Source organism: Zingiber officinale, chromosome 1A (genome assembly GCF_018446385.1).
Source record: "Zingiber officinale cultivar Zhangliang chromosome 1A, Zo_v1.1, whole genome shotgun sequence".
Classification (NCBI taxonomy): Eukaryota; Viridiplantae; Streptophyta; class Magnoliopsida; order Zingiberales; family Zingiberaceae; genus Zingiber; species Zingiber officinale.
The window spans coordinates 177,374,496-177,395,365 of record NC_055987.1 but is presented as its reverse complement, the minus strand read 5'-3'; the positions used below and the strand labels follow the sequence as shown (position 1 = coordinate 177,395,365).

Here is a 20,870-nt window from a genome sequence, read left to right as displayed (position 1 = left end):
CCTAACTTTGACCCTCTTATCATTGTTTTCGCAAGCACAACGAGTTTGACGCGTCTCCTTGACCGCACAATGAGTACGTGACACATCGCCAAGACCGCGACCGAGCCAAAGTAACTGTCGTCAGGCTTGGGTGACGGATTCGCGCCCATCACCGGGCTTGGATGACGCGTCCGGACTCGTCGCCGAGCCAAGTGACGCATCTGGACTGGTTGTTGGGCCTAGGCGACGCGTTCGAACGTATTGCGGCACACCAACACCACAAGCATGCTCGTGCCACTGTCAGTCCACGAGCGGAACAAATGTATCTGGCGAAACAGCTACGGCTTGAGATTTCAATCCATAACTAGAAATATATAAAAGCTAACCTAGTGGAGTAGCAGCGGCGGTGATTCCAAGCAAAAAGAGGTGAGTTGTGGGTGACTTGGGTTGTGGAGTTATTTATGTTTTGCAAGAGAGTTGGGTTTTTCAAATTTTGTTGTCCCACCACCTCGCGCACCACCTCACGCGCTGCCTCGCACGCCCACAAATCTCACCTCATCTTTGACCGCCTAAAGCACCGCCTAAGGCAAAGGCGCTAAGATTGATACCTGCTTCCCACCTAGGCGCCATTACGCGGTCGTCTCAGTTGACATTTAGAACATTGCAAAAAAGTTATGCAAACTGTAAACGGAGGATGTTGGTGTGTGATAATGATTCGTTGGAACGAATGTGGAACTACCAAAACGGGCGTTCAAGCAAGATAACGCCTCATGTGGTGTCAAATTTCCCATAAATAACATTAGTTGCTATGGGACAACCTTCTTGGACATTATAACGGCAAAAAAAAAAAGACATGGAACGGAACGACATGGAACAGACCTTGGATTTTTTTTTTTTTTTACTATTTTGTTTGCATTTAAGGCAAATTTGACTTTGCATTGATTTTTTTCAATGTTTTGGTTGTATTCAAAGAAAAAAGACATGTGATATGTGCATCGTATCATTGTCTTCTTTTCTTCAGCATTTTGCAAATAATGCAAGACTACCGATCTATCATACATAGACATATTAAAATTTGAACATACTCATTTTTAGCTTACGTTCATAGCTCATTCGTTTGATTTCTTTTATCATCATTTCCAACATATTTGGCCAACAATCTTGATTAAGGTAGGTTTCAAATTTTTTGGTTTAATCTACTAAGTTATAAAGAATTATTTATTTTTATGTGGTTCAAAAACATATAAGCATGATTGTAACCAAGTTGTCAGTTAGAAAAAACTAATGTCATTTTTTATGTGAAGGATTAGGATATGATTGTCTATCATTTATTCTTATTATTTTATTTAGTGTTTTAGGCACATCCTCGAATTGTTAGCACATCATTAACTGCTTAATGTGTTCTCATTATTACAAAGTTAATCATCTAATTTTGAAAATTTTTCATCGACTCAATCAAATGAATATCTATATACACGTTTTTATGCTAATTTATATCGACACTTGTATGTTGAAGATCAATTTAATCAACATAATACTCAATAAGAATATAATGAAGAATTGGTTCCTCCCCATCACTCTTCGTGGTATCAACTTTGATAAGGTATAATTTTCATTATATTTTTTTCAAAATGTTATTATTGTATGATAATTATATATTGATGTATTACTTTTTGTGGCTTAATGTATTTATATTTTATTACTAATGTAATTTATACATTTATTTAATTCTCTTACTAATTCTCTATTTTTTATTAGAAATCTGCACCATGACAGTTCCGTGAAATGATATTGGAATTGGAACGATAGAGTCTGCGATGACTGCCGCAACCGTTCTTGCGAACCATGTGCGTGATCATGTATTTCTCCGTGTTTCACCAATAAAAAGAGTTAAAAATTTTGATTTAAAAGGAATGTTGCTCCCAAATTTATTTGACCTTTTCAAATTCTAGAGCAGATTGGTAGAGTTGTATATCGACTTGTGTAACCCCCAACCTTAGCAAGTGTATAATGTCTTCCATGTTTTTATGTTGCGGAAGTATATTCCAACACCGACGTCATCCTAGAGGATCTCAAGCTACCGCTCCAGCCTAATGTGACATACGAAAAATTCTGAGTTCATATAATTGGAGTGCAAGAAACATTGATTATGGAACAAATGCATTCACCTCGTAAAGGTTGGATGAAAGTACCACTCCAATCTTGAAGCAACTTGGGAGCATGAAGATGAAATCACTAGAAGATACCGGGTAATTTTCCTCAAGTACTTAAATTTAGCTCTTTTAGTAGGAGGATGTTAAATATTGATTTTTATAAATGAAAAAATAAAATTTTCTAAAATTTTATACTGATAAAATAAACAAACTGAATTGTTAAAATAAGAATTTGGTCATCGAGTTGAAGTCCAATTAGGTTTGGATAAAATCCAACTAGTAAGCGCATAGATTCGTTATATAGGTTTAATTGACTCAAGCGTCTTGTACCGACGAAAGAAAGTTGTGAAGTATATATTTTATATTATTAGATTTAAAATTTGCCGACCTTGTAGGATAAGATTTTATTCTTGTTGTATTTATTTCAATTTTAGGTTGGGTGTCTAGTTTTGAATAGAGAATAAATAAATTTGTTATTCGATAATAATAGTTGTCATATGGAACATGGGAATATATTGAGATAGCGAGATCAAAATTTGATACATTGACTTTTGAGTCTTAGATAATGTCCATGTTATTATCATTATGGGATATTATTTCGAGTTTTGAGTTATTTTCTTATTGTGTTTGTAGATACGAGTTCAAGTGAAACTCGGTGACCTAGTGACACTCAAAACTTTTTGTTGTATATCGAAGTGGGTAAATTCTATCCTTCGACTTGTTATATATTCAGATAAAATAGATTATGTGAAATTGCATAATTATTTTTGAAAAAGGATTAAAATAATAATTTAAACTAGTGAAATGGATTTAAAAATAATTAAATAGGATAAATAATTTATGTTATTTAATGTTCACACATAGGTTATATATGGGGATTAAGATGGGAAAGATTATTTTAAAAATTAGAATGGATATTCTAATTACTCTTCAATTATACCCGTCGTTAGATTGTTTGACCTTCCATGTCATTTGATGTTCTAAATGTGGATACTTGTATTTTCATTTTTAGATTGCTCTTATCTGTTAACCTTACCATGATACCTAATTAAATGAACATGATTTTTTAAAAAGTTGAATTAAGTTGGTCGGTCAAACTAACTAAAAAAATGTGAACTCAGAATAAAATAATTATGATAAACAGATTAAGTAAAAAACTAAAAAGTGAAAACTCTGAATCTAACCTCGTACCAAAGAATCTAATTAACTACCCACAGTACTGGTGCAGTAGCGAGTGATCACCCATGGTCAGTATTTACTGATGCACTATATTGTTGTATTCTACCACTGAGGGGACTTTTAGCACATATATTAAATGGCGTTATTTGAACACTAACTCTAGTGATTTACTTCTTAATTGATCTAGCATGACCATTGAAGTCATTTATACATGATTAAATCCAACAACTAAGCCTTAATCCCACTAGATGAGGTCAGCTATATGGATCTTGGATCCTTTTACGTCATTGGATTTTTTCTCCTACTATATCATCATCTATACTTAAACAAACTTTATTTTGTTTTATTGTTGCTAACCAAATCTTTTTGGTCTTTCTCTTCGATGTTTGATGTGCGTATTGATCTTTCACATCACCTAACTGGAGCATTTATTGGCTGTAAGTAAATGTTCGTATCATCTTAAACGTGTCTCTCGGAGTTTTTCTTTAATAAATGCAATTCCGACATTCTCTCTAATACTCTCCTTTCTTATTTTGTCCATCCTCATACGTCCACACATCCACTTTAATATCCTTATTTCTGCAACTCTCATCTTTTGCTCACTCGAGTCATAGTCTAATATTCAGTGCCATAAAATATAATAGGTATAACCGCCGTTTTGTAGAACTTCCTTTTAAGTTTTAAAGTTCTTTACAATTACATAAAACACCCGACGCTCTCTTCCATTTCAACCATCTTGCTTGTATTCTATATAAAATATTTTTCTCAATCTTTTCATCATTTTACTTTCACATGTTGATTAAAAAATAATAATAAATGATAATTATCTTAATTAGTAACAAATAGTGGTGATTATTTATGTGATAGTAGTAACTCTAAATATTGATAAACAATCAAAATACTATAGATATAATTATATGTCTTCATATGTGTATAATCTAAGCACTTAAGGAACAATTTAAAGTTATAATATGAAATTATGACATACTTTAGTTCTTTGACCTCCTAAATAAGACTAAATCCATGCACATCTTTTCTAGATTATTCACTTAATTAGTACTTAATGTTGGCTTTCTTTGACCTCCAATTTTGTAAGCACAAACATCCTTTTAATATCATAATTGATTTTATTGGAGCAAAAGATGAAATCGTCACCTTAGCGGCCCCTCCAAAACGGCCCACTCTCTTAAAGGGGATAAATCACTAGTGCATTTGTCCTAGCGCAACGGTCATTTGCATGAGGGAGGTCAGACAGTCAGCGAGGTATTTTGCACCCGTTGGGATGACCCCAAGACTTATTGGAGCAACCACTGTACCAATTGTGCCACCCTGTGGAAACATATTTGATTTTAGCTCGTATACAGAGTTACTCAAAGATCTTGGCATACTAATTCTTATTCGATTTTCATTATGTTGTATTTTTTTATTTGTTTATAGAATGTTTTTATCAGTAGAATTTTCTTGTACTTGTAGAAATAAAATATTTATATGAATACAACAAATTCATTAAATTTCCTAGTTATCCTATTCATATGACTTTTGATTCCTCTTTATTACACTATCACCGAGTGGAGTATGCCTCATAATGAGAGAAAATTACACCCGAGAGTGGCACAAACTTGTTTATTTTATATTTTTTCACAAATATAAATGGGCTCTACCAAATCAAATATTGAGCTAGCGCACAATTATTCTATTCATTTATAGGCCTGATAACCAGCAATAATCAATTGTAAAGTAATGGTTTATTTGGCTGACGTGATGCAAACTAGAGATTTCAATTACGAAAAATGAATATGAATGTCAATTGTGCATAATGCTAAACAACTATACGAACCAATATAATTACAACAAGCTTTAGAAAAATTATATGGCCCTCATCATTCGCTTTGTTATTGATTACTCGCGGGAAGAATACATTATCCAAGTTACTAAGACAAGTGGACAAGTGATGGAGCTACAAACTAGGGATATCAATTCAAATGGGTTCGGGTTGGTTTGAAGCAAGAATATTATTAAAAAAAAACCAACTCAAATTCGACCTGAACCAGAACTCAACTAGAAAACCCTAAATCCGAATCCGAACCCGGATAACCCGACCAACCCAAAAAAAAAAATCTTTTTTTTTTTTTGTTATTTCACTATAATGTTTCACTTTTATCTCAATATTTCATCATTGTTATACTAATATTCTGCTATTTATATACATAAAACATCTTAATTTTTAAAATAAAATTTGATTTAACCCCTAAAGCCTAAATTCAGGTCAACCCGAATCCAAAAACCCCCAAACCTAATCCAATATTTTTTAGATCGACTTGTGTCGAGTTGGCGGGTCAGGTCCATTTTTGACACCTCTACTTCAAACATAAACATATTTTATAAGAGGATTCTTTTGCAAAAAAAAAAGTTTATTTCCTCATGATTCACTTTGTCAGTTATTGTAAAGAAACTATTATTAGTCAAGTTATCCTATCATTATAAAAACAAGTGATGGAGCTTATATTGCCAAGTGTTAAAATTGTTTTAAAAAAACAGTTAAGCAATTCACAAGTAATTGTGGCAACAAGGAAACAATAGAAGCAGATTCAGCTCTTGCTCAGAATTAGGACTTAAATTCGGGCAGCATGTTAACAAGGACAAGGAGCAAAAGATGGCGATGCCACCTTGAAGTAGAGGAGTAAAAGAAACTCGAGTTGAATGCATCTAACTTGCAAGGGGATGGTGTGTCAAAGGACGTAGCCAGACAACAACCTGGATGATCGATGAGGTCCAAGTGGGACAGAGGCATAGGGTTAAGGATACCAGGATCATGAGCACAACTGTTATAATAACAACCAAGCCTTATCCCACTAAATAGGATAGGCTATATGGATCCTTTTACGTCATTTGACTCTATCCATGTTTGTCCGAGTTGGGCTACAGACTAATCCCAAGGATGAAATTAGATCTTTTTTAATCTGATACCTGAAATAACTCCGGACTTGCAGCCTCTTCAGGTCTCAGTACAGATTGGGTAATTTGGGCATTTTCCAGTTTGCATGCGTCTACCCACGATTACATAAACATGTTCCTGTTATCTAGTGGGCTTATATCGATCCACAATAACTATAAGACCATTAAATATAAAAGAAAAAAAATACATTCCATACCCGTATTATTCATCTCAAGAAACAAAGCACACTAAACCTGGATATTACATTTAGGTAAGCCAAAGAACTCTCTTAATAGTGGTAGTAGCCAAGGTTTAAAATAGAATTTTGTGCCAGATAAAATGAGAGAAACTTACCGTTCTACCTAGCTACCACTTGACACCAGAACCGCGGCTAACACCATGGGTCACAGCGGAGTAGTGGTAAGCGCGGCAACCCCCCAGCGGCCGCGCGCGGCCCTTGTGGGGTCGCAGAAACGCAATGACCCCGCGACTAGGGGTGAGTATTCGGTTAAAACCAAATCAAACGAAACTGAATTAACCAAACTGATTTATTTTCGAACTAACCGAACCAACCTAACTTTTAAAAATAACCGAATAAATTGAAATTAATTCAATCAAAAACCAAATTAACCCAATTTTTCTAATTAGAGTCTAAAAATTCAGTTTTGGTCTAAAAAATAGTCTAAAAATTCGGTTTGGTCCAAAAATTCGGTTATTCAATCAATTCGGTTTAATCAAATAAGAAAATTTAAAATTGAATACGAATCAAATTAACTGAGTTAAACAAAAAAACAAAAAATCCGAATAAATCAAACCGAATTTTAAAATTCGGTCAGTTTGTTCGGTTAATCAAATTTTTGCTCACCTCTACCCGCAACGACCAAAGCGGGTTACGGAAGTGCCCCGACCCCGAGGCACCACCGTGGAAACTTTGAAGACGCGCAACCCCGTGGACATGTGGAAACCCCCACGGGTCGCTATAGAGAGGCGCGCGGCTCTGTGTGTTGCGGTGAGATGCCTGCGATCGTTTATCGTTCTGATTTGGGACCGAAAACTCGGCACGAGTTTAGATTTTAAACGATGGTAGTAGCAGTATAAGTGGTAAAACAATTTTGAAATTTATTACTTCTTAGCAGGCTGCAGGAATTTCAATAATCTGAAACTAGACACCATGTCTAAGTGATATAAAAAAAGAAAACAAACCTTGACCAACTCAATAGCACGTGGTGAAAAATCACAGGCATGAACAAATATATGTGGATATGTTGCAACCAAGGGAAAAATTGTGTTCCCAGCTCCACAACCAACCTACAATAAGCTACACAAATGTGCATATTAACAATGACAATTAGATGAAAAAGAAATAAAGAAATACAGGAATGATGAGATAAAGATAAAAGTAGATTTCATTTTATTCATAGGACAACTTTATAAAAAACAAGTTTTGTGTGGAACACCAAGTGTATTGAACTCATGCCAAATTCATGCTAAGCATAGGTTCAGTCAAAGCATAAATACATTAAAAACCTCAAACATTACTACACTAAAAAAACTATCCTGCAATGCACTTTAACAAGCACCAACTCTTAGAAGTCCCCTCAAAATAAGAGTTTATGATATCAGAAATAATGTACACTCAGCAACATGCTTGGTGTATAGAACTTACATAACAAATGTGTTTTTCATTTAACAGTTGCAGACTTGAGAAGGCTATGCTTTTATCCTCTCAAATGATTTGCTTAAATCTACTTGATTTCAACAGGTTATTTGTTACTCTGATTCAACCTTATTGTGTATGTTCAAGATATTTGGATCCAGTTTAGCATAAAACCAAACTGCAGATTCAATTACAAGGAATGAATTTGGAGAGCAGAAGAGTCAGATTCTTGAGAAGACAAATTTGGTCACAACTCATTCAATCCTTGAGATTCATGCCATGTATTAATCACCATTATAGTTTGAACCTTGAACTGAAATAGAGTTAGCAGTTAAAGAGTATTGAACTGAAATTTAGTGACTGAGTTTGCTCTGGATAATAAATTCAGAGAAAATTATGAAATATAAAGGACAGAAGAATATAAAGATATAGGAGTGACTTGACCATTGCCCTTTGCTGATGAGAGTGAACCATTTGCTGGTTACATTGATAGGATGAAATGTTGGTGCAAGGCTCAAGAAAAGGGGCATGTCTCAGATATGCACTCAAGTTCTTGCATCTAGAACTCATGTAGCAATAGGAACATTACATTAATTAAGGATGTCTCTCATCACTTGTCTCTAGTATTACATCATAGATTGTGAAACTCCATTGATGATGATTAACTGAGCAAGAAGAGCAAATATAAAGAAAATGAAACTAATGAACAAACTTGCATTGATGAGGCTAGGGATGGGAATGAGTTTTGTAGTCATAGCAAGGAAGTAGAGTGGCTACTGAAGGAGGCAGACAAAGCTTAACATTAGAAGGAAGGAGAAGCTTGGAGTGCTGCCAACTAAGACAACTAAAGGACAAAAGAGAAATATAGATCAAATCTCTAGTAGTATTGTTGCTGTAGTGAGACAAATCCAACAAGTAAGAGATGTAGATTAGATCTCTACTAAGGGTCGGGATGGAGCTCAAGAGCCCGAGAAGAAAGTAGAGGGAAAGAATTAATTGTCCTCTCCCTTTAGTTGATGTTGGCATGCTGCTTCCCACAGGAGACAAGAGACTAAAAATAAAGGAATCCGAAACTGCTAGACCAAGCACAGAATTAGGAGGAAGCACAGAGCCAAAAAAATCGTAAGGAAATGAAAGCGCAAGTTGAAAGTTGCAAGTTGCAAGTTGGAGGAGACCACATTTCTCATTACCCTAACCTCTAGGGGATAATGATTCGAGGTGGAAGAAGTGGGAGATCAAAGCTCTTGTGCAAATGGTTGATGAAAATTTTCTATTTTCAGTTTGCATTTTTCAGAAAATAAAATAAAGCAAGTAAAGATTGAACATAAAAAATAAATATCTATCACACCATTCACCTATAATAAATTGTCAAAATTGAAAAAAATATTTCATCTCTCGTTTCACTTTTTAAAGTCTATTTTCTAAGAATCAAAAAATGCTCAAAGAAAATTCCCCAACCAAATGCACATGATTGGCAAATCAGCAACAGGTGGAGCAGAACTTGTTGTTAGGCTGCTCAGGTTATGCAGAGACAAAGATGTGAGAATACTCACTATTGGGATAAGTTTGAGGAGCAAGATAATGAATGAGAGAAATTGCATACTCTAATATGAAGTGGGAAGATGTTATTCCTTATCTAGTTTTCTCTACGTATATATATTTATTACCTTATTATCATTTTACATGTAAATCAATATGTGTGGTATTGAATATCATTCCATATTGGACAGCAATGGTGAAAAGCTACTATATCTCCCACCAATTAGCACAAAATGAGAGGGAAGGTTTAAAATCTCGACATACTAGGTTTCAGTTTTAAAATCTTTTGGTATGGTACTAATGTTCCAATATATGATGTTGATAACAAACTGAAGGTGTAAGGAGGAAGGAGATGAAGGGAAACAAAAAAAGAAGAGAACTATATACTTAAAGTTTGTGCTCCATTTAAAATGATACGTTTTTGACAAGATTATACACTTTTGACATTACCTTATATGCACACAAGCTAAAGAAAATAATTCATCTTGACCTTTGTTGTAGCATGCTAAGCGGTGTTGAGTATTTGCATGACATGATACTTATCGACATGATCGACACAGATATTTGTGCCAAATAGTATCAATTTTTGGTAATCTTTTGGAACAATACATTTTGATCGTGCCACCTAGCACAATTCCAAATTTCGATCCATGAAATGAGGTGTAAGATACTAGGCGATCAAGAGTTGTCCAACTCCACCAATGATGTAAGATTTCATGAGCAAATCGTGAGGGCAAGCTTTCACAATGGTTTTTTACTCTTTTAATGTGAGGATTCATGCTACAAGAGCAGCGACATCTTTGTGACTACCTCAGGAACAAGCAATTCAAGGCAAGACACAAAGTAATACTAAGCTTCTGCGACTACCTCTAGCACTAGCAAGGAGGTTAGCCCTCCCAGGTAAACCATGATCTCCTCCTCTTCTTATTCTTCTACTAAGGCTTGACATGGGTTGCCAGATCCTTCTTCCTCAATGTTTTCAACATCACATGTCATCATGTTTAGGACAACATGGCCCTTTATCATTTCCAACTGGGGATTTGAACCCTGACTCATATTTCAAACCCTATCTATTTATAATTGGATATTTACGATAAGTCCCTAATTAATTAAAAATATTCCCAACAAACACAAAGGTGAATAGTTAATAGAGGCGTAGAGTAGTAAAGACTTAATAGATGGGTACAGTTCACCTAGACTAGCACATCCAAATATCATCCACCAACTGAACTTTTAGTGTGTCAGCACAAGCATTCTTAGTGCTAAAAGTAAAAGTGCATGATTAAGATTGTGAGGGGCAAAGTTGCTACAAGTGTGTTGAGTGTTCCTCGCCTTCGCATCACAAAAGAGAAAAACAAGGGCTTCAAATCACAAGGGGTAGCACTGAAATTCTGAAGGATTGGAGTAGGTAAATTAATTAACAAATAGTGGCAATTTCTATTTCAAATTTAATTAATTTCTAATTATTATAGGTTAAATTGTTAATGAGTACTATAATTTTTATTCACAGTTAATACATCAATTGGTGGGAACATAATTACCAGATTTTATTTTTTCTTAACAATTATATATAATTTAATTTTAATTCACCTATAACTAAATTAATCTAAATATAATTATTTATATAATTAATATATATGCTGGAATACTAATTTAATTAAACATTAATTGATTTTGATTATTAGTGTAGATCTATAAATAATGTAATCATTGTTAATTATAAGTTAAAAGATTAACTAAATAGATTAATATTGATATTAATTAAACTAAATTAATAATTATATTATAATATTAATTAATTATAAACAACAATATTAATACATAGTTGAATTGGAACCAACAAGAGCATTAGTTATAGGTTGATCTCACACAAATCTGAAACACAACACTCATTTTGTAATTTTGAACGCATGCTATTAGTTAGTGATGTTTGTTAAACATTTTTAATTTTTTTAACTTGTTTCTTCAAAATATTAATTTAGTTTGAGTATAACATTGTCATACTCCCATGCTTGAAAGAAAATAAGCTAATTAGAAAGAAATTTACAAAAAAAAAAAAAAGTAAAACTTGTCCAAATTTATCTCGACATGCTTTGGCATGTGTGTCAGCACAATAGTGCATAAAATCTTACGATTCTAACAGAGAACTAATACACTGAAATGGTACTTTAACCTAGATAAGAACACGAGGGAACACATAAGCATAAAAAGTGTGGAAGTTCAAGACATAGTATCATAAAATAAAGAAAGAATAAAAGCAATCATAAATATAATTTGGAATTATCACTACAGCATTGAGTAAAGCATTGCATCACTGAGATTCAAGGTTACCTCCAATACAACAAGTTTTCCAACCTCTCTATCCTAGAAGAAGAATAATCAAGTAAAGAAGCAAATCAGTATAGAACAATTTTTCAAGGGAAAAAAATGATTTAGCATTGTATAAAAAAGTTGTACAACCAAAAAGTGATCGCCCCATTCCTTATCCAAGTAGTGTCGATCCTTGAAAAACTGCACAACACAAAAAAATCATCAAACAAATGACAAGTTTAGTTCTTGCAATGGAGAACAATTTAAATGAAATAAAAATAAGACGATGAAAATTAAAAGGAGAGAACTCACTCTGTCTTGGTGGCGCTTGTAGAAGAGATCCCAGTATTTCTTAGCATCTTTCTCATACTTCTCTGCGGTGACAATTAAACACGAGAAGGCAAGACTAACACAATGAATAGCTTTTAAATAACTAATTGCAACAACAGCAAACCTAACAAAGAATATGATTGCATTTGCTGTGGAGTGAATTTTTATTTTTTCAAAAGTTTGTTTGTTTTGATTCTCCAAAAGTTGTATTGAAGGGCCAAGTTAACAAAATTGCAGTGGTAAAGTTCAGAAGTAAGATACTGATTAAAAAAAGAAGGATAAAGTATTGTATAGTGTTGTTCAGAGCAAAACATTACAATATGGATACTCACTAACACTTGCCAATTACTAAATATATGAGGTGGGAATCATGGAACTTATATGAGGTGGGAGTCATGGAACTATACCTATACAACATATAATTGTAACTCAAATATTCATAATAACTTAATAACTCTAGCATTCCCCATTAGCTTAGATATTGTCTATATCTAGCTTGTTAAATAATCTATAAAGATACTAGACAATGATAAAGATGAAGAAATAATACTAGTGCAGCATCTCAAAGATTTGATGACTGGATTATAGTTACATTAACTTATTGCAAGGATGAGACCTGAGGATCTAGGATAATGCTGTCATTTGGATGATAAGAAAGATGGTTGAGAAGTTTGAGAAAAACTAGGGTATTTCAGTTGTGGCAGCTATTTTAACCCCTAGTACAACAAAACTGGTAGGTTATACTTTCCTCCCTTCACGGTGACAATGCATTTTATGAGATAGAAAAAGTTAAGGAAACATGTTATATTTTTTTGCATGAGTACCAATGTAGAAATAAAGCTGGGGAGCAGACCTCCTTGAGTGAAATTGTATAATGGTTGCGATCCAGCTGTTGACTACAGTGTGATTTGATCCTAGCTGCACACATTGTGCAGTTTTCACTTCTCATCCAGTGGTAGGAAAGCACCCTTCATCTGAATTCTCATGAAGGGGGTCTTCACATCAGTTTTTTCTCAATCTAGGGCATCTAAGTTGAAGTATCATGTTTCTCAGCTGGCTTCAACTTCATCTATTAGCATTGCAAGTTATCCTTCTCATTAGCAACAACACAAATTCATTCCTTAGTTCCTCTAATAATGTCATTGTAAAATATGCAGTGAAGAATTACTTAGATAATGGTGTTTTACCGTGCACTCAAGTTTTTACATAGTCGGAGGACAAATGGTACAAAGTATCCTACTTTACAACTTATTGTTCAAGACTTTCTTGTTATATGTCTAACTAAAATTGCAACTAAGTCAGCCTGTAGCAGTGGTGGGAGTGTTGGCAAGTTTTCATGGAAGTAAGCTTCATCTAAATACTTTGGAGGCATTAATGAGTTCAAAGAGTTGTCTATGAAGTGAGATACAAGGTACAGTTTAGACTTTAGATTGCCTCAATGCTAATTTCCTTTCTTGGTACGGGTGCATATGGGTCTTTGCCCATGCGAGGAAGAAGAGACAATATAGTATTTTGGTATATCTTTCCTCTACTTCACATGATTTATGTTAATCAAAAAATTAGGAATACAATATTGGTTTCAATTATATATTCTCAGGCATATTTTATTTTTGAAAGATGAGATGTTTAACTTAGTGATCCTTGGAGGTCTATTTGCAATTATTTTAAATGTAGCAGGAAGAAACTATAATGTATTGAAGTGGTATGGATTTGTTTGGGTACTGATAACTAGCTTATTGGGCATATCATTGTGGTGGCTATTGGATGATTTTTGAGCTTATTGTTGAGATAAATCGTTTTGTTAGATGATTTTTTCATAATGAGGAATGTTTTGAATTAGATGCATTTATTTCTTTTAATTCATGGTTTGTGCCTCATAAACATAATTTGGCTTTGTAGGTAACCAGTGGGCTACATTGATCACAAGGATTCAAGTCATTTTGAGGGAAGATTGGGTGCATGCAACCAAGTGAAGTAATCAAATCTCTACTTGGGTTCAATCCAAGTCCAGTCATCTCGAGAATTGGGAATTGATTGACCTGAACCAGCCATGTGGTGAACCGGTTGAACCAAGGGGATAAAACCCAGCATTTGGCATGGTGAACAATGGCTTGCCTACTGTTTATCGTGCTGTTATGCGCGACACAAGGCCCATCCTCATCTCAGATCTGTGAATCAACCTTCCTTCATTGGCGATGAGGTTTCTAGCATCCGGCGTTCAACATCCAAGCATCAATAGCACGTTGGCGGCGTTCCTCCGGCATGTTTCTTCATCCTGCGTTTTCTCTGTTTACGCCACAGATTGGAGGTGTTGCTCCGATCTGTGGATCCATCTTCCATCAGAGTACGTCAGCAGCATTCCTCCGGCTTTTCCGAGCTCATTCCATCTTCATTTTGACCATCAAGCAGCAGCTTCCAGATTCAGAGATTCCAGCCTCACAGAAATCCTGATTTACACATGTGACAGTTTCAGATTGTGCAAAGTTAACCGGAGAGTCTTCTCTGGAGTGCTTAGTTACCTCTGGGCTGAGTTTGATGCTGAGATTTTCTTCTCCAATTGTTGAAGTGAGGTTTCATTAAGCTTCTTTGTGTGACGGCAAAGAGAAGGAAAGTTGAAAGAGCAATTAGGGATTAGGGATGTTTTACTCTTTCAGTTTTGAAATTTGAGTTGGTTAGATTGTGTTTTACGTTTCGGCTCTTGCAATTTTCTTCCTGTTTTTGCACTTTCATTAATTGCAATTAGGAACTCTGCTTTGGTTTCAACATTTAAGATTTTGCAATTTAATGGTTACACGTTTTCAATTCTGCAATTAGGCTCTTGATCTTGTTTTAGATAGCTTAATTTCTGCAATTTAGTGTTCCATTTTGTCACTGCTCGTTTGTTTAGCATAATTCTGTTTAAGGAAAGAGTTTTCAGCACTTTGAATTTCAGCACAAAAGTTTTGCTACTTAAATTCTAGGAAGCCTAGTTGCATGGATAGCTCACATCATTTCCAGCTTAGCTTGAGTAGATTAAGTTTGTTTTGTGGAGTTGCAATTTACTTTTTGAGGGCCATTAGTTTAGGGATGGTAAGGAGGTGTTAAAGTTAGATGATATTTGCTACTTGGTTAAGTTGAAGCTTGGGTTTTATTTCTGCATTTATTCCACGGGTTTTATTTCTGCATTTATTCCACTGATTTAGCTTGTGATTTCAAGTTGTAGTTATTGTGGTTTCGTAATTTTAGTTTCCTTTAATTAGTTGTAATCTCTCTTCATGAGTAGGATTTAATTCCAGGTTAGGATTAAGCTCAATTAGATTTACATTACTTCATTTTAAAAGTTGAACCGAAAAACAACCCTCCCCCCTTTTCAATCAGAAAACCCCAAAAGAGTTTTAAATCTAAGGCGAACATCCACTTACTAGTTTTCCTCGAGAGATTCGACTTGGGACCTGTACTTCATAATTTCTTTTGTGAGTTGAGGGTTTTCAATACTAAATCAATTTGAAGTCCATTTGTGACAGTCTCTGTGACCCACGAGTAGTGTCAAATGGGTTAGGTTCAAACACATTCCATTAGTGGGGTCAAAATGGGGTGAGCCCAAGCCTAACTTGGGTGCAGTCTCTGTGACCCACAAACCTAAACACAACCAATTGAAAATTCCCACCCATACCTCTTTCAGAAGGGGAAAGAAGACCTTTTTCCCTAAAACAATAAAAAAAATACAGTCATTATGGTCTTTTGGTCTAAAGTTACAAAACAACCTCAAATACTAAAAAAAAATACCCCCATCATCCCTCATCTATAGTGATAGCCATTTTATTTTTATGATTTTTTTAATTTTTAATTTAAGAGAAAGGTTGAGTCCTATGATGGGAATAGGATCCAACCATGGGACGGATAGGGTCGTCTCAACCATTTTTGAGACTCTAGGCCGAAAAAATATTTAAGACCTCCACATTTTTTTTAAAAAAAATAAATATTATTTTTTAAAAATATATTTTTTATATAAAATTTAGTTTTCTGTTTTTTTTTAGATGCAAAATTATTAGTAAATTTTTATATTCAAACTTTGATAATAAATCTTTTTCAATTGATAAAGAGTCATTGTTGAGCATAAATACATTTTATTAATTTCAATTTTAAAAAACTTTTTTTTGCTGAAGCTATTCTAACCAATATTGTCATTAGTATTTTATAAGTTATCCATGCATTGGGAAAAAAATTTAATTTTTTTATAAGATTTAGTATCTAAGTGTTGTATTTAATTTTGAATTTATTATTTTTTAAAACTTTAAATTCCAAAAATAAACCTAAATTATCAATATCAAATATCATGTCGTGTTTTAAAAAGCCTTCAGGATTCAAACATTTTTCTTTTAGAAAATCATTACCTAACGATTTTTAATTTTTCTATATCAGACAATCATTAAATTATCTTTATAAAATGACATTATTTTTAGAAAATCATTACCTAAAATCAAAATTATCTTTATATATCTTAAATTATTCAAACCTACTTTGAAGTGAAAAATGACATGATCAATAATACAATTGAAATAATTAATTTTAAAAGATTCTTCAACGGAAAGTCACACCTCATTAGTTTCATTCTCGTCAAATTATTTGTTTTTTTAATTATACATTTTCCATGAAATTTTTATTCTACACATTTCATTTGCAATCTCTTTAGCAGAAATCATAGTAGATGTGAACTCATTTCCTCTATAGTCATTAAAAAAAACAAGACCTTTTAACTGATCTAATACAATAACAATATTCATATCACTATATTGTGAAAATTTATTAACTCCAAACAATATATCATATTAAATAATCATACCTAATGAAAATTCACAACATTTAATTGAATATGTTGCTAAAGAAATTGCTTCACTTTTTGTTTTAGGATCAACATTAGTTTCAGCAAGTTGATATAAAACATCTTTTATTTGTGGAGCTTGATATTTTATTGTTTTAAAACTGTTAAGATGACTTTCTCAATGTGTTTATGACAATGACTTAAGAGTTAAGAAACATGGTTTTGCAAAATTTTCTATCATTTCATAAAATAAAATAAAAAAGACAACCCGGTGCACAAAGCTCCCGCATGCGGGGTCCCGAGGAAGGATCCATTGTACGCAGCCTTATCCTATTTTTTACAAGAGGTTGTTTCCAGGATTCGAACCCATGACCTTTTGGTCACATGGCAACAACTTTACCGTTGCGCCAAGGCTCCCCTTCTTTCTATCATTTCATAGAAGAAGAAAATAACGAGTGTATACATTGTGTTACATCAAAAAATATTATAGCACTAGGACAAGAATTAGTCATATCATAAAATACTAAATTAAGACTATGACAACCACATAATGTATAAAAAGCTCTAGAATTCATTAACAATCTCTAATTTAGTAGAATTTATATCTAAATTTATATCTAGAATTAAGACTATGACAACCATATTTTTTTGGGGCTCTAATAAAATAGAGACCCTAGGCATAGGCCTTAGGGCATATGGCTTAAACCGGCCCTACCTAAATTATGTGGTTGTCATAGTTTTAATTTAGTACTTTGTGATATAGCTAATTCTTATCCTAGTGCTATAATATTTTTTAGTGTAACACAATGCATATACTCATTATTTTCTTCTTCTACAAAAAAAAAAAATAGAATGTTTCTAGTTTAACTCTTAAGTCATTGTCACAAACACATTGGGAAAGTCGTTTTGAAAGTGTTAAAGCAACAAAATATCAAACTCCAGAAATAAGAGATGTTTTATATCAACTTACAGAAACTGGTGATGATCTTAAAACAAAAGGAGAAGCAATCTATTTAACAACATATAAGATTGAAAATTTTGAATTTTTATTAATTATGATTATTTAGTATGATATATTATTTGCATTTAATATTGTTAATAAATGTTTATACTATAAAGATATGAACATTGCTATTACATTAGATTAGTTAAAAGGTCTTGTTTCTTTTGTTGACTATAAAGAAATGGGTTCACATCGGCTATGATTTCTTCTAAAGAGATTGCAAATGAAATGAATGTAGAACCAAAATTTCATGAAAAAATGTGTAATTAGAAGAAGCAAACAATTTGATGAGAATGAAACTAATAAGGTGAGATTTTAAGAATCTTTTCAAATTAATTATGTCAATTATATTATTGATCATGTCATTTCTTCCTTTCAAAATAGATTTGAATAGTTTAGGAAACATGACAATAATTTGGAATTTTCATATGGTGTAAAAAAAATTAAAATTGTTTGGTGATGATTTTCTGAAAGAAAAATATTTAAATGGCATATCATCTTATATTGATGGTTTAAATTTATTTTCAAAAATAAAAGTTTTAAAAGAAATAATAAATCATAATTAAAAACTACATTTGAGATACTAAACCTTATAAAATTAAATAATTTTTTTCATAATGCATGAATAGAATACTACTGACAATACCTGTGAGTATAGTTTCAAAAAAGTTTTTCAAAATTGAAATTAATAAAATCTTATTTACGCTCAACAATGTCTCAAAAAAAAATAACAATATTATCAATTAAAAAAATCATTATCAAATCTTAAATATGAAAATTTAATTAGTAACTTTGCATCTTAAAAGCTAGAAAACTAAATTTTATATAAAAAAAATTATTTTTAAAAAACTAATATTAGAGCCTTAATTATGGTTGAGACGACCCTGAGCATTGGCCTTAGTTTCCTATGGCTTAATCTGGCACTGGGAATGGGTATGGGTATGGGTGTGGGTATGGATATGGGCATGGGCAGTGGAGAACTCGTCAGTACCCTATCCCCGCTGCCACGCTTAGCTGTGTTTTGATTTTGGCAAAAGGGCACATTGACATGAAGAGGATCAAAGAACAATTGTTTCATGGGAGAAAGCCCTACGTGAAACTTTTCGTAAAGGGATTTGATAAACGATCAACGCCTACCCCTCTTTGCAGAATTCAAGGAAAAAAAAACTAATGCAATATAGCTACAAGGAACATTCTCAACCTTATAACAATCTGGCGAGATCAACGAAACGTCTTTCTCAGCGATGCCTGCTTTATCTATAATGGTTTTGCAGCCAAAACAGGGGTTTACCTTTCCAAAAAGGGGTGACTTGTCTAGCTGAAGAAGAGGACAACGACGTGGAGTATATCTGAATCTTTTTCGCGCCTTCCGGCACCGCTAACTCTCCTGCCATGGAACTCGTTGCAGCCTCCTCCGCCATCGCGCCGCCAAGGAATTTGATCCAGAAGACAAACTATTTAGGGCATCCACAGTGCATGTCAACGTGGCAAAGAGGGGGAGCTCCCTCCCCTCCTTCGTTCTTCTCAAGGAGTGGCTCCGTGTCCTTCAATTTTTTTTATTAAAATATTTTTTAAATTTTTTTTAAAAAAAAACATGTTATTTTATTGAAAATTTTTATCATATATATTTTTTATTTTCTACTTTAAAAAAATGCTGTTTTTAAATTTTTATTTTAAAAAAACATGTTTTTAATTAAAATTTTTAATTATATATAATGTAAAATAGATAAGAAATATATATAATAAAAAAAGTACGAGACTTACAAAAGAATTATTGAGAGATATTTTTATAATGGATAAATGTGTGAAATCTTTTATCTTTGACATTTCACGAATGTGGCAATGAGGGAGTTTTCCAAGAGCTCCCACGACTATGGATGCTCTTATACTGACGGCATGTAGTAGCAGACGAACCTATACGGTGTTGATTAAGAGCATTCAAATTGTGTCGAATTAAGAACCGCATCAAATCAAAACTTAATCCTGACCTCAATCGAATGGCCTATGTTCAGCTCAGCCTAGCGTGGTCAAACTTGGGTCGCACCCAATAAGACATGGTAACAACTATGCCATGTCGGGCTCACAACCCATGATATAGATGGATTAGGTGAACACGACTGGATCCATAAAACAAGTCGGTACTCAGGTCGTGTCAGCACAGCCTGTGTGCCAAACAAAGTCCAGTTACTTATAAAAAATAAAGAAAATATAATATATATATATATATATATATATATATATATATATATATATATATATATATTTAAAAAAAACTAAAATATTTCCTATTACTTTTCTTAAATAAATAATAGATTGAAGCTTTTTCTACATGATCAATTAAGTTTGACCATCAACCCCCAAATTAATTTCCTAATGATCCTTTCTATCGGATCATTACTGATGCGGTGATGATGAGGAGTCCTACCCTATTGTCACGGTGGAGGTCAAAATCAAGGCGATCAATGCGTATAGGGCATCGGGCGGTCGGGCGAAGCATGCCCTGACCGGGGAGAAGAATCTGATCCACCATCGCCCTCGACACGGGGGAGCATTCAAATAACCGACGCTCAAGGGATCAATATGCAGAAACCAGGTCGACCGGCTCTTCCACTCGGCCTAACAGCAGACTCGACATCAGCCGAGCATGCGGACAGTGGACTTCCAGCCGAGCGGCTATCCCGCTCGGCCCAACAATAGAGCACGTGGACAGTGGACTTCTAGCTGAGCGGCTATTCCGCTCGGTCCAGCAACAGAGCACGCGGATAGTGGACCTTCGGCCGATCGGCTATCCCGCTCGGCCTAGCAATAGAATATGCAGACAGTGGAATTCCGGTCAAACGACTATCTCGCTCGACCCAGCAACAGAACATACAGGCGGTGGAATTTTGACCGAGCAACTATCCCGCTCGGCCCAGCAACAGACACAGCAGGCTATCTTTTGATATCTTTTTGGGAGCTAGTGTCACTGACAGGTGACATGGTCA

The 20,870-nt window shown here is 33.9% G+C and overlaps 1 protein-coding gene and 1 long non-coding RNA gene across 6 annotated transcripts in view; both read right to left on the bottom strand.

The window, feature by feature from the left end:
* Positions 1–19,419, bottom strand: part of LOC122038506 — a 31,301-nt gene extending 11,882 nt beyond the window's left edge. For 3 of the 5 annotated variants that reach the window (XM_042598285.1, XM_042598284.1, XM_042598286.1), the window contains exons 1-6: positions 19,178–19,419; positions 12,065–12,126; positions 11,903–11,953; positions 11,774–11,806; positions 7,450–7,554; positions 7,112–7,264 (exon numbers count right to left, since the gene is read on the bottom strand). In XM_042598285.1, coding sequence (XP_042454219.1) covers positions 7,112–7,264; positions 7,450–7,554; positions 11,774–11,806; positions 11,903–11,953; positions 12,065–12,126; positions 19,178–19,307 — 534 coding nt within the window. In that variant the 5' untranslated portion in view covers positions 19,308–19,419. The remainder of the gene's footprint in view (positions 1–7,111; positions 7,265–7,449; positions 7,555–11,773; positions 11,807–11,902; positions 11,954–12,064; positions 12,127–19,177) is intronic. The other 2 variants (XM_042598287.1, XM_042598288.1) reach the window with 1 other exon arrangement.
* LOC122038508 lies at positions 14,479–16,087 on the bottom strand. The gene is made up of 2 exons (XR_006127880.1): positions 14,602–16,087; positions 14,479–14,529 (listed from the first exon to the last, which is right to left on the bottom strand). It is a non-coding gene; the product is annotated as an uncharacterized LOC122038508 (long non-coding RNA).
* Positions 19,420–20,870: the final 1,451 nt, after the last annotated feature.